This window comes from Vigna unguiculata, chromosome 2, assembly GCF_037176805.1.
Source record: "Vigna unguiculata cultivar grain cowpea cultivar isolate G323 ecotype 2 chromosome 2, ASM3717680v1, whole genome shotgun sequence".
In the NCBI taxonomy this organism is placed as follows: domain Eukaryota; kingdom Viridiplantae; phylum Streptophyta; class Magnoliopsida; order Fabales; family Fabaceae; genus Vigna; species Vigna unguiculata.
The window spans coordinates 21,349,397-21,362,100 of NC_140793.1; the positions used below are offsets into that span (position 1 = coordinate 21,349,397).

Consider the following 12,704-nt stretch of genomic DNA (forward strand, 5'->3'; position numbering starts at 1 on the left):
TAATCATTTGTTACCGTTGTTTTGTTTTATATGTATAATCTTTTAAATTCCATAAATATCTTTTACACTTAATTAGTTATTTCAATAAAACATTATATCATATCTATAACAATATATAAATATAAAGAATATATAAAGATGATATCTTTTTTTTTATTCACATCTCATTATTTCAGTTTTATCCTTAATTATTTTATAAATAATTTATTTTTAACCGTTATTCTAAAATTTTTTTTTGTCTTAAATTGTTATTTTAAAAACTTTTTGTTCGTACATATTTTATTTTTTTAATTTTACATTTAATAACTATTTTAAAAATTAATTATATATTTGATCTTAACTTAAATTTTTTATAAAAATTAAAAAAATGCAAACATACAGGCACGACATTATCGGTGTGTTCACTAGTAAAATTATAAAAATTATTTATTTTAAAACTAATTTTTATAAAACAAAAATAATATTTTATTTTTTATCAAAGAAAAAAGTAAGTACTCATATGATTAACTGCAAGTGTTTCTATTTTTATACATGAAAATCATTTTAAACATTCGATAACAATAAGGATAATCCGCAACAAATAATACGGAAAATAGGATGAAAAATGTATTTAAGCCTAAATAAAATTAAATCTAAATTTGTATATGTCCATTAGAATTTCAAAATCCATGTCTACATTAGATTATAAACAGAAAATATATTCACAAAAATAATAATATTGTATTAAGAAAATTTAGTTAAATTGGTTGATATGGATGTAACTTTAAAAACATATAAAAGATAGCGAAAAACAACAGTGATCTTATAATCTTACAAGATGACACTCAATTATTTTATTATTTTAAAAGTTAAGCTATATATAAAATTTATTTAAGATGAATCTTCTCTTATAATTCTTAAAGATCTGAGTTGTTTGTTCACCGGCTTATCCTATATTTTTGTATTGTATAACTTTAGATGATACTGCTAATAACTTTAGAGAGTAGGTGTCACTTAGTTATATAACTTTGTATTGTATATCTTCTCTGGTTTATGAAATTTCTTTATATATTTTTGGAACTATTATTTCTGATGGAGGACTCTATATGTAGATTATATATGTTAAGTCCGATTTAATATTTTATTTATAATGCTTTATTTAGTAGGGTGATTCTTCTTAATTGAGATATTGCGTATAGTAAACATTCTCTTAAGTTTACACTTGTTTCAATTTGCATTTGGAACAAAATTTTTTAGATCAATAATTTTGTGACTTAATTTTAAAAAGAAATCATGTAAAGCCATTTAACTTTATATATTGTTATATATATAGTGAAAGAGATAAAAATATATATGAATAAAACTTTCTTCTTGTAATATATCTCTTATATCTATCATATATCTTATATTTTTCATATCTTTACGATCTCTAACAATTCTTAACACTCGTAATATTTCATAATGTAATTATATGATCCATAATATTTTATATTATAATATGATTCTTAAAATTTCATAAGTCCGCATCAATTATAATGGTGTATTATATCACCTTTTTAAATTTTAAAATAAAAAATAATTAATGTGACATATTTCTAATTCACATAACATTAATAGTGTTTATTTTAAAATAAAATGATAAAAATTATATATTAACCATCGTTATATTTTAAGATAGAAAAATGAATCAGATACCATTTTGTAATTAATTAAATGTAGTTTTTTTAATGATTTAATAATAATAATGACAATGAGTTTTAAATCAATAAAGTATAATTTTAAAACGATTTTTGAGATTTTTCTGTATCTATAACAATATGATTATTTATTTATCATCGAATCTCATGTTTGTAATAATATATCCAAGGGCTGGAAATGATGGTGCAGACATAACTGTGCGAAGAGGAGCCTTGGAATAAAATACACACAACTAAGATTGGGGGCGTGCGTGACTAAGGGGCAAAACGGATGCGTGCTCGAAAAACCAAATCCAAAATTTCAAACAACCAAAAGTTTTCGTGTTCTGAGTTGACCTACCCTCCTTCAGTTTTCAGCAATTTTTAGGCTCTATTTCTTCCTTTTCTCTCTTTCGTCCAATTCCAATTCCATTCCAATTTCACAATCTTCCTCTCTCGTCGGCTTCTACGGCCTCGGTTTCGATTCGATTGTTTTATGGAGGTAGGGTTCCGTTTCCCAATTTATTTTCCCCAATTTTCTCGAATGTGGTCGATTCCACGCATGTTTTCCTTTTCACTTTAGCCATTTCTTGAACTTTAATTAGGGTTCTTGTTCGGTTGTTAGAATGTTAGAGTGGATTATTGGCTCTAGGGTTACGGGTAGTGTGTTCTGAGTTCAATTTTGATTTGATGAAGTATTTTCGTGCTTTTATTTTATTTTATTTTTCTGTTGTGAGATATTTGATATTGGAAATCCTTGCTAGATAACTATCTGTGTTGTCGGTGTGATTCTTGGTTTGCAGATATAGATAGATGACGGGAAAAGGCGTCCCAAGAGAGCACTTTCAGCCCAAGACTTGTTCTGGGAAGAGAGAGGATTTTAGAAAAATTGTGTTTATTGATGTAGACAGTGATCAAGCTGATGAGGTGGTGATCATAGATTACCCTGAGTTCATCTCTAAGTCGCATGTATCTGGTGCACCGAGTAGAGAGCGGGTATGTACGCCGCAGAGTGTTATAAGCATTGATGATGACGATGATGAGGAAAGTGATGATGCGGAAATTCCGGGAGTTGTTGCTGGAGGTGTTGCGGATTTGGATAGCGATGCCTCATCTAGCAAAAGGTCTTCTCCAGACTCAAGTGGTGTGCGAGATTCTATTGACATAGATGTTGATGAAAATGGTGTCCGTGAAAAGGAGTCTGAATTTGACGGGCTAAAAAATAGGAAAGCAGGGCCTGGAGAGGGTACTTCAAGAAATCGCTACGGTTTGGATGGGTCTGAAAGTGAGTCATCAGATAGTGATTGCTCTGATTGCGAACTCATGGATCGGGAACAGTGGGAAAAGATGTCGATTAAGAGAAAGCGCACTGGGTTTAATGACCAACCTTGTTATGATGAGCATGCTAGTTCTTCTGGATTACATTTTAATAATAATGTATACACTGATATGGATGAGGAAAATAGGAATCGGGAGAATGCTGGGAGTACAACTCATTTTTGTCCCACTAATGATGAAAATGTTGAGAAGAATCAATCTTCCTTTCCTTCTGAGTGGGAGGCTTTTAAATCTTCTTTGTTTGAATTCACAGAGAAGGAAAGGCAATCGTTGCATCAAAGCTGCGAAGTTGAGCACGGAAGAAGTACAAGAAGCAAAGATTTTTCTCCCGGCACCCAGAATGAGAGCACCGACTTCTATAATGATGTTACTGGTGTTTCAAGGTTCGATAAAGAACTCAGTGGTGAGGAGTGTGGCTTATCGAACTTGAGTCAAGAGGCACATAAAAATCGAGTTACCAATCCTGAACCGAAGAGTAAAGACGACTCTTTATTTGATACGAATTCTAAGTGTGCCTCTGCTGACGAAAGACATGTTAATTGTGATGGGCCTGCTTTAAATGATCATGATTGTGAGCTTACTAACACTACTTCAAATGAGAGAGATATAATTAATGAAAGAGAAAAGCTTAAGGAGACTGATGAATATAAGCAAGCAATGGAGGAGGAATGGGCATCTAGGCAGCTCCAATTGCAAATTCAGGTAATACGCACATCTCATTATTTAAATGTTTTATGCACTTGTTTGACTAAGAGGCTTATTAACAGTTAAGAGCTGATGACTGTAGTACCATTTTTATAAGCACTCTATTTGATAGACGAAGTTCTTTCGATTATGATAAGATGAGCCAAATAATCTTGGGGGAAGGTCTTTCATTTTATGATCTTAGATATATTGTCTCTTCAAATGCGTGTGCTTCGTGATCTCAGTCTTTGAGACAGGAAAATTGGTTGTGCTACCTTTACGTAAGCTTTACAAATAAGCTGAAAAGCTTTCTGGAAGAGCCATCACGTGTTTTCCTAGAATATTCTCATCTCTAGAATGGGTATTGATGTATCCCAAATGATTATAAATATGAAATCCTAAGAGAGGGAAACATACTCTCTCAAATTCATTCTAATCCCTTTGTATCTTTCTCAAGTATGAATATGATGTTGTCATGTGATTCCTTATATTGAGATTACGTGTGCTTTTCTTTTCAGGCAGAGGAAGCACAGATGTTACGCAAAAGAAGAAAGGCTGAAAAGCGCGAACTGGATATGCAAAGAAGGCAAAAGGAACGCATTGAAGAAGTGAGAGAGTCTCAAAAGAAGGTTGCAATTATTTTTTTAATTTGCACTGAAACTATTTCTTCTGCTAATTATCCTTCACTTTACCTTTTAGAAATTCCTTCTCCTTTTAATTATGCACGACCATTTGAATGTCTCCTTTGATGCTCACTGTGGACATAATATAAATCTTGGAATTTGTTTACTAACCGATTATTTTTCTTTCTAATCTGTGGCAAATAATACTGAATTCAGGATGAAGAATTTATGAACCTGAAAGAGCAACTGCGGGTTGAAATACGGAAGGGGCTTAATCATTTGGAGATGCAATGCCATGATATGACCTCATTGCTTCGTGGCCTAGGAATACATGTGGGAGGAAGCTTTATCCCTTCGCCTAATGAGGCAAGTTATGTTTATATATTTTTTAATAATATATCATTCTTTATCAAACTTGACAATTTAAAGTCCGTATTGTTTCAATGCTATGCTATACACTTTTTCAATTATTTAGTATATTTATACTATGCATTGTTCAAATGAAATCACTTAAATACGTAAATAAGTTCTTGAGATCATGGTTGCTGTTAGATATTTTCTATTAAGAAAAAGCTGGTCATTTAATACTCCCCTGGCAACATTTATACAAAGGTGCTCATCTTTATGGAAGTTACATTGTTTTTTGCTTCACTAGCACTGTGGATGCATTCAAATTTAAGCTAACCCTGTCCTTAAAACAGTTGTACTATAAGTGACAAATTCCATTATCGCGATCCTTTTTTGGCATTCTTATCTGTTTCTATCATGAAAACTAGCCAGAGGATGACGTGGAGATGAGCATTCAAGAGTGTTTGTCTTCTTTATTCATATCTAAGCAGCTTTTGAATTTGAGTTGTTTATGGTTATTTGAATATTGGGGGTTCTCTTCTTATGGTTGATCTTAGTTATTAACTCTTTAGATAATGACTGGTGTACTTGGTCATGGGTTAGAGTCCCAATGGGGTCTGGGTCAGACATTATATGGTAATAAAGTAGTAGGATCTTGGTTATGGTTTGTTCTAAAATCGGGAAGGTATACAGTCATTCGATCGCTAGCCAAGGAGGCAAATATCGCTTAAAAGACTATATAAGAAAAATATGATTGACATTGCTTGACCTAAACCTGGGAGGGTACACGTGAAGGATTACACTAGCAGTTAGTTGAACTATTGATAGCTAAACAATATAAGATTGGCCATAATAATAGATACCCCATATTTTGAATAACGGTTAACCAACTCAATTTAAAATTAAAAGCCCATCAAATTCGGGAAAAGAAAAGGGACCAACACCTTTTAATGCTATGGTAATGTGGTCGCTGTATGGATGATTTTGTGACCGGATTCTTATCCATTGAAGAAAAATTTTCGGGCCTTCCCTAAAATGCAAATTGAGAAACAGGAGTGAATTTAGTGATGGTGATATTTTGAAGTTCAGTGCCTGCTGTCCAACTTTCTCGTACTGGATCAATGGTCAATTTGATGTTTAAAATATCCTTCAATTACATCATGCTCTTAAGTTTCACGGGATTATTGTCTTTAAGTGTAGTTTTCAGGACTGATTAGATGCTAATTCATGTATTCATGCTATAATATTTGTATTATGTTACATAACCTGAAACTATCTGATTAATAACTAAATTGGCAGTACAGCGCACTAATGACTTAATTGACCATGTACCCTTTAGATAGAATGAAACCACCTATATATTATGTGTACACGTATACATATGTAGCTTCATTTTTACACATTTGACTTCAAAATAATATTTGACGTACAAACCTTGACATGTTTAACATCTTAAGTCAGCCCCTTCCCAATGTTTAGTTTAATCTTTTAGTCTTATGAGGATGATGGATGTCAGATAATTGGGGTTCCGACTTCTGATTTACCCAAAGCCCTTTGCTGTATTTGATGCTAATATTTGTCTGTTGATGGAAATTTCAGGTTCAAGCAGCCTATAAACGTGCCTTGTTTAAGTTTCATCCTGATCGTGCTTCAAAAACTGACGTTCGTGCACAGGTTGAGGCCGAGGAGAAGTTCAAGCTCATCTCTCGCTTGAAGGATAAGTTTTTGTTGACTTCTTGTCACTAAATGCTAACAACTGATTGAAAATGGCTGTCGGTAATTGGTGTTATAATTGAAGCGCTTTTGCTTCATAGAATCGTAGATCATTGTTGTTATTCATATCTTAATTGTATCTATTAGTAGTCTCTCCCGTTCATTCCCCCCAAAATCTACAGCAGATAATAGGTTAATGGACTATAAAATATGTGAAGATTTTGTTTCTTATTAGAAAATGCCTTTTTTTTTTTTCCGGATGGACAGTAATATTGATATTATTGTTCTCATCTTGCTAATCACTTGCGCACATTTTTTTTTTCAAGGAAAATACATGCATTAAATTGATTACGACGAAAATCATCAGTTTGAGGAATGCTCAACCTCCGTAAACCCATTTCCATCCGCAGGAAAAGATGTGCCTAGAGATGCCAGAAGACGAACTGGTTTATTCTGACACAGCAAACATGTTGACTGACATTTTCTAAATGCTAATAATGTGCAATGCTTCAAAATTATAACCAATTTGGCCTCTCCTTTTTCTTCGAGCAGAATGGTAATAGTGAAGAATCAGATTGAGAGATCCCACTGAAGAGCCAAGGCTTTTGCAGGGTCAAGACTTGTTTTGACCCCAACATTTGCAGTTTTCTCAATTTTGCAGGGGTGATGACGCCTCATATAGGAAATACAATCACATTCGTTCTTTAAATTGATACAAATGATGATAGTTGTTAATGACTTGTGTGTTTTATAGAATGTTAATTGACCAACTGGTGTTTGTGATATATATAATATATTCACATGTAATATCTAAATATTATTTTCTACATTTTAGAAATCAATTTATATATATTGTAATTTCAAAAGTTGGTGAAATAAAATCACATAAATGCATTGAGACCAAAAACTAAAATAATTACTCATTTTAGGTATTAAAATTAAGGTTTAATTATGCCTTTGGTCTTCATTTTGGAGTCAAAATCTCAAAATAGTACTTAAATTTTTAAAAGTCTCAACATGGTCTCCTTTTTTGTTAAAACGTTTCACGTTTGTTCTTTCTGTTAAGTCAAGGTTGACGTCAGAGAGTGTCATGCGTCAGTTCCTCGATTTTTTGAATTTTATTATTATTTTTTATTCTTTTTAAAAAAAATTAAAAAATTATCACGTGTCAAGCTGTCATCGTGCCATGTGGTAGTGACAGAGTGATGTGATAATGACACGTGTCAGTATTATGTCAGGTGTCATTTCCTTAGTCTCAATTTGGTCCCTTTATTTTAATTTGTCTCAATTTAATTCTAATTTTCGTAAAAATGAGCATTTTTGTCCCTCTCCAAAGTGAAATCAAATTTAATTTTATATAAATGTTATACAAATATTTTTATTAAATTTGATATTTTTATTCAAATTGATATTTTTATTATTAACATAGCTAAGATTATTTAAAATTCTGTTTTACATTCAACTTTACTTAAAATTGTTTTCAAATTTTAAATTTATATGTGTTTTATTGATACATGAACTAGTTAATTTATGAATTTTTTTTTATTAACATTATTTTCTATTAACAACTTTTAAACTATTTTAAATAAAGTTCAATGTAAAATATTAATTAAATGAACTTAATTTGGTTAAAAATATTTACCTGTAATATCAATTTTTATGGAAATATTTGTGTACATTTATATAGAAATCAAATTTGATTTCAATTTGGAGAGGGACAAAATTGCAAATTTTTTACAAAAATTGGGACTAAATTGAGTCAAATTAAAATAAAGGGACCAAATTCAGACTAAGAAAATGACATATGGCATAATACTGACACGTGTCACTGTCACTGCCACATCACTCTGTCATTGCCACGTGGCACGATGACAGCTTGACACGTGGCAATTTTTTGATTTTTAAAAAAAGTAAATAAATAAAAAAATTCAAAAAATCGAGGAACTGACACGTGGCACTCCCTCTAACGGCGTCAACCTTGACTTAACGGAAAGGGAAAACGTGAGACGTTTTAACAAAAAAGATGATCATTTTGAGACTTTTAAAAATTTGGGTACTATTTTGAGATTTTGACTTCAAAATGGGGAACAAAGGCATAATTAAACCTAAAATTAAAGTTAAATTATATCTGTGATTTCTTTTTTTGTAAGAAAATATTGATTTGATTTTTTTATATATTTTAATTAGGTTTTTATTTTAAAAAATGGTATCAACCATAGATTTTTTTTTGTTAAATTGAGTTAAACGTAATTAAGGAACAAATGGTATCAATCATACTTTTTTTTTTAAATTAGGTTAATTGTAGTCGAGGGAACATGACTAGGTATGATTATATATGTATGATTATGTATTAGTAAACATATGACAGTGATCAAGGTAAAATGAAATTGGTGATGTGGAAGAACATTTTCTGTTAGGTTGTGTTTTTTTAGAAGAAGGATGAGAGGGAGAGGAAGAAATCCAAAGGATTAGAAAGTGAAATTTGTGTTGTTTGACAAAAAAAGTTAGATTACCAAGTGTTTCTATTGTTATAGATAATATAACTTATATATAAATAATTTAAAATTATTTATAAATTTTATTGAAAATATAAAAAAATATTTATAAAAAATGAATGATACAATATATTTTGTATAAAAATAAATTTAATATATAAGGTGGAAAATAATTAATTTATATAGAATTTTTTTTTCTTTTTAATAGTAATTTTAGAAGTAATAATTTTTCATTATAACTATAATAAATTATTATTATCATTAACATATAATTAAGAAAGTGAACTAAAACCATGTGTATTGATTTTAACAATAAAATCACATGTAAGAAAAATTAAATAATTAAGGGTAATTTGATAAATGTAGCTGCATCATCTTCTAATCTCACTATAAATGGTGAGATTAAATTTGCAGTCAATTCCTCTAATCATTTCTCTCATTATCTTGTATCACCTCTAAAATTACACGTTTCTCACCTCTTAATCATCTATTCCTATTTATTGTGAACAGTAAATTCACCCTTAGTGCCATATGGATTTTTCCTTGTTATTAAAGTCTTCCTTTCTTCGTTGCCCGTCTCACACAGCCAACAAACACGTTCACAGCACTGAGCAAAGGGACATTCACTCTACTCTCCCATCAATGGCGGATTCAACCCCTTACACCAAACCTCATTTCCCACTTTCACGGATCCAACCAAAGTTCACCAACCAGGGTAAGTCCTGTTTCGATTTCATCATCAAAGCTTTCTTCTTGGCTCTGTTTATCATTATTCTTCCACTTTTGCCTTCTCAAGCCCCTGACTTTGTGACCCAAACAATACTCAACTAGTTCTGGGAGCTTCTCCACCTTCTCTTCATTGGCATTGTTGTCACTTATGGTTTGTTTAGGAGAAGAAATTCAGAACTCGACACACACACGTAGAACCCATTGCACCTAGTTATGTGCCCAAAGTGTTTCCTGTTTCCACTATTTCCTAGTTATGAAAATGAAAATGGTAATGAAAATCCATGTGGCGTTGATGAGAAGAGGATGAAGACGATGATGCATTGTTGGAATCCTCAGTACTTTGATGCGGGGGCAGGGGTTGTAAGCTCCAATGGGGGCGGGACTGTTAACCAAATCCATATTTACTTAAAAAATGAAATCAAAGGGATAATTTAACTTAAAATTAATAATTTTTAATTCTAGAAAAAGGAAATATATTTTTTTAGGAAAATGATATTTTAACCCACTTTTTTTGATCCATTTTTAACCCATTGCTTTAATCACCATTAGATCATCTTTTTTTATTCTTTTTACTGATGTGATGTGATGATCTAATGGTGATTGAAGTAATGAGTTAAAAGTGGGTCAAAAAAAGTAGGTTAAAATATCATTGTCCATTTTTTATAAGGACAAATTAAAATGCATTTATTTTATAAATATTAAAAACACACTTAAATATTCAAAATAAGTATCTAGGGGTGTGAAATAAGCTTCTAAAACTTGACTGCTTCTATTACTTTAATCCTTAAATCAAATCACCTTTTGAATTTTGAACTATAACGATGAATAAATTATGCTTTTTTAAAACTTTTTTTTATAAATTTCTTATTTAGATGTTAATGGGCAAGGTGCTCAATTTGGTAAAATAAAATGATATTTATCTCTTTTCTTTTAAGTTGAGTCTGGTTGAGGAGAATATTTACAAACAATAATTTCTTTGTCAAGCTTACACTTCCACAACAAGTCTAAATCAATTGCCTCCAATCCAAATGGACATAGCCTAATAATATCATTTCAATCACAAATACATATAACGTATTTATGGCTTTCAGACCCTATATTTAACCAACATTTATAAAATTTATTCATTGCATAAATTGTTTAATAATCCTTTAATATATAGAGTATTTTCAGTGTATTTTTTAAAATTAAATATGTTTTTAGTTCTTAAATCATTATAAAAATATAATTTTTTATTCTTAAATTAAATTATAAAATATTTCGTCATAAGAAATATAACTTCCATATATATAAAGACTATAATATAACATTCACTTGTGAGGTTTGTTAGATATTTTATGTTGCTTTCAGAAAATATAAGAACGAAATACTATATAAAGACGACAAAAATTATTTATTATAATTTAAAGATAAATATATTTAATTTCTTTTAATTAGAAGTAAGTTGTTATCTTAATAATCACACCTTCATCCTTCTTCATTCCCTGAACCTGGCCTTTTTATTACATTTATTGATCCTCATAAAGTGCGAATATCACTCAATAGAAAAAATTGGATAGGAGATGTGAAATTCATTATACTAAAAGTTTATATTCATCTCTCAGACACATCTAAATTTGATCTAAATTAAACTATTTTTCTCCATTCTATGTAATTTTGTAGCTCATAAATATAGATTGGACCGACCTATAAATTAATGAATAAACCTATATTTTAAAATAATAATTCTAATGTAAAAAATATATTAAAAAAATTAAAATTATTTTTATTAATATGATTAAATTTTAAAGGCATATTTACGTTTAGAATTTAAAATTACCTTTTATTTTTCAAAGCAAAAAAAAAAATGAATTTTCAAGATAAAAAAGAAATCAAATTGTTGAGAGTGGGATTTGAACCCACGCCCTTTCGGACCAGAACCTTAATCTGGCGCCTTAGACCAACTCGGCCATCTCAACTTTGTGTTTAAATTTATTTTAGACCTTAGTTAACTATTTTATAAGAATTTGTTAGTTTGAAATTAAATCAAATCAAAATTAATCAAAATTATTGAGAATCTTATATATTAATAAAATATTTATGCATTGAGAAATTTATATTATAATAAAAATATTAATTTCTATATTCAAATTTTTTAATGGGAATTATTTTATAAATTAAAATATTGAAATTAATCTCTCTGCTAATTAGTAGTTTCAAAAAACTAGATTGTACTTGTTTCTGGGGATGCTATAATAATTCAATAAAATCAAGTTGTGACAACTTTGTTCCTAATTTTATGATTTGTCAAAATGGCATCAACTTTTAAATGTATAAATTATTAATTATTAATTCTAATAAATATTTGACATATGTAACAGTTATTTCTCTATTTTTTTTTTCAATTTCTAAACAAAATGTGGAGAAATAAGTTTTCTGTGGTATTATAATTTTTAAAATTTCTAAAACAAGCTACTTCTGTTATTAGAAAGTCTAAAGTATTTAATTAAACAATTTGATAAATGATATGCATTTTTCCATACAAAATATATGATTGTTTTAACGCAAAAAAAAAAAAAAAAATATTGACCATTCATTTCCACTTTCTGCATTAACTTTTTCAATCCATTCTATTAAAGTCAAAATCAAATACATTAAACCTTAGAAAAAATGGAAACTTGTGCAAGTATATTAATAATGGTATGCAAATACATGAAACATATCTTGAGTTTGATTAAATTTATTTTTGTTTTTATTTTAGAATAAAAAGATTTATACTTATCAATATTCTCATTTTTGTTGGTATAAAATTTGTTTATCCTATTCATTATATTTGGGCAATGAGTATACCCATATTCATTTTTGTACTATTCTTGATACTAGTACTATTTCAAATATTAATTAAGTAACTTTTATACAAAAATAAGAATCACATAAAAAATATAATATAAATGATGATTGGATACAAAAAATGATACATATATATTTTTTTAAATGTCAAATATCAAGTAAACAATTTACATAAATATAAAAATAAAGAATACAACAAAAATTTACAAATTTCAAGTAATTATAAAATATGATAAAATTATTAATAATTCAAATTACATAACAATTACAATATTAATTATTTTTGGAAA

At 29.2% G+C, this 12,704-nt stretch overlaps 1 protein-coding gene and 1 non-coding gene across 2 annotated transcripts; one reads left to right on the forward strand and one right to left on the reverse strand.

The window, feature by feature from the left end:
• The first annotated feature begins 1,867 nt into the window (after window positions 1-1,867).
• Window positions 1,868-7,096, forward strand: LOC114173466 (Chaperone DnaJ-domain superfamily protein). Its single transcript, XM_028057897.2, has 5 exons — window positions 1,868-2,157; window positions 2,459-3,695; window positions 4,196-4,306; window positions 4,517-4,666; window positions 6,248-7,096. The coding sequence occupies exons 2-5, from the start codon at window positions 2,469-2,471 to the stop codon at window positions 6,392-6,394; spliced, it is 1,635 nt and encodes a 544-aa protein (XP_027913698.2). The 5' UTR covers window positions 1,868-2,157; window positions 2,459-2,468; the 3' UTR covers window positions 6,395-7,096.
• Window positions 7,097-11,462: 4,366 nt separating this feature from the next.
• Window positions 11,463-11,543, reverse strand: TRNAL-AAG (transfer RNA leucine (anticodon AAG)). Its single transcript has one exon. It is a non-coding gene; the product is annotated as a tRNA-Leu (tRNA).
• Between the last annotated feature and the right edge of the window lie 1,161 nt (window positions 11,544-12,704).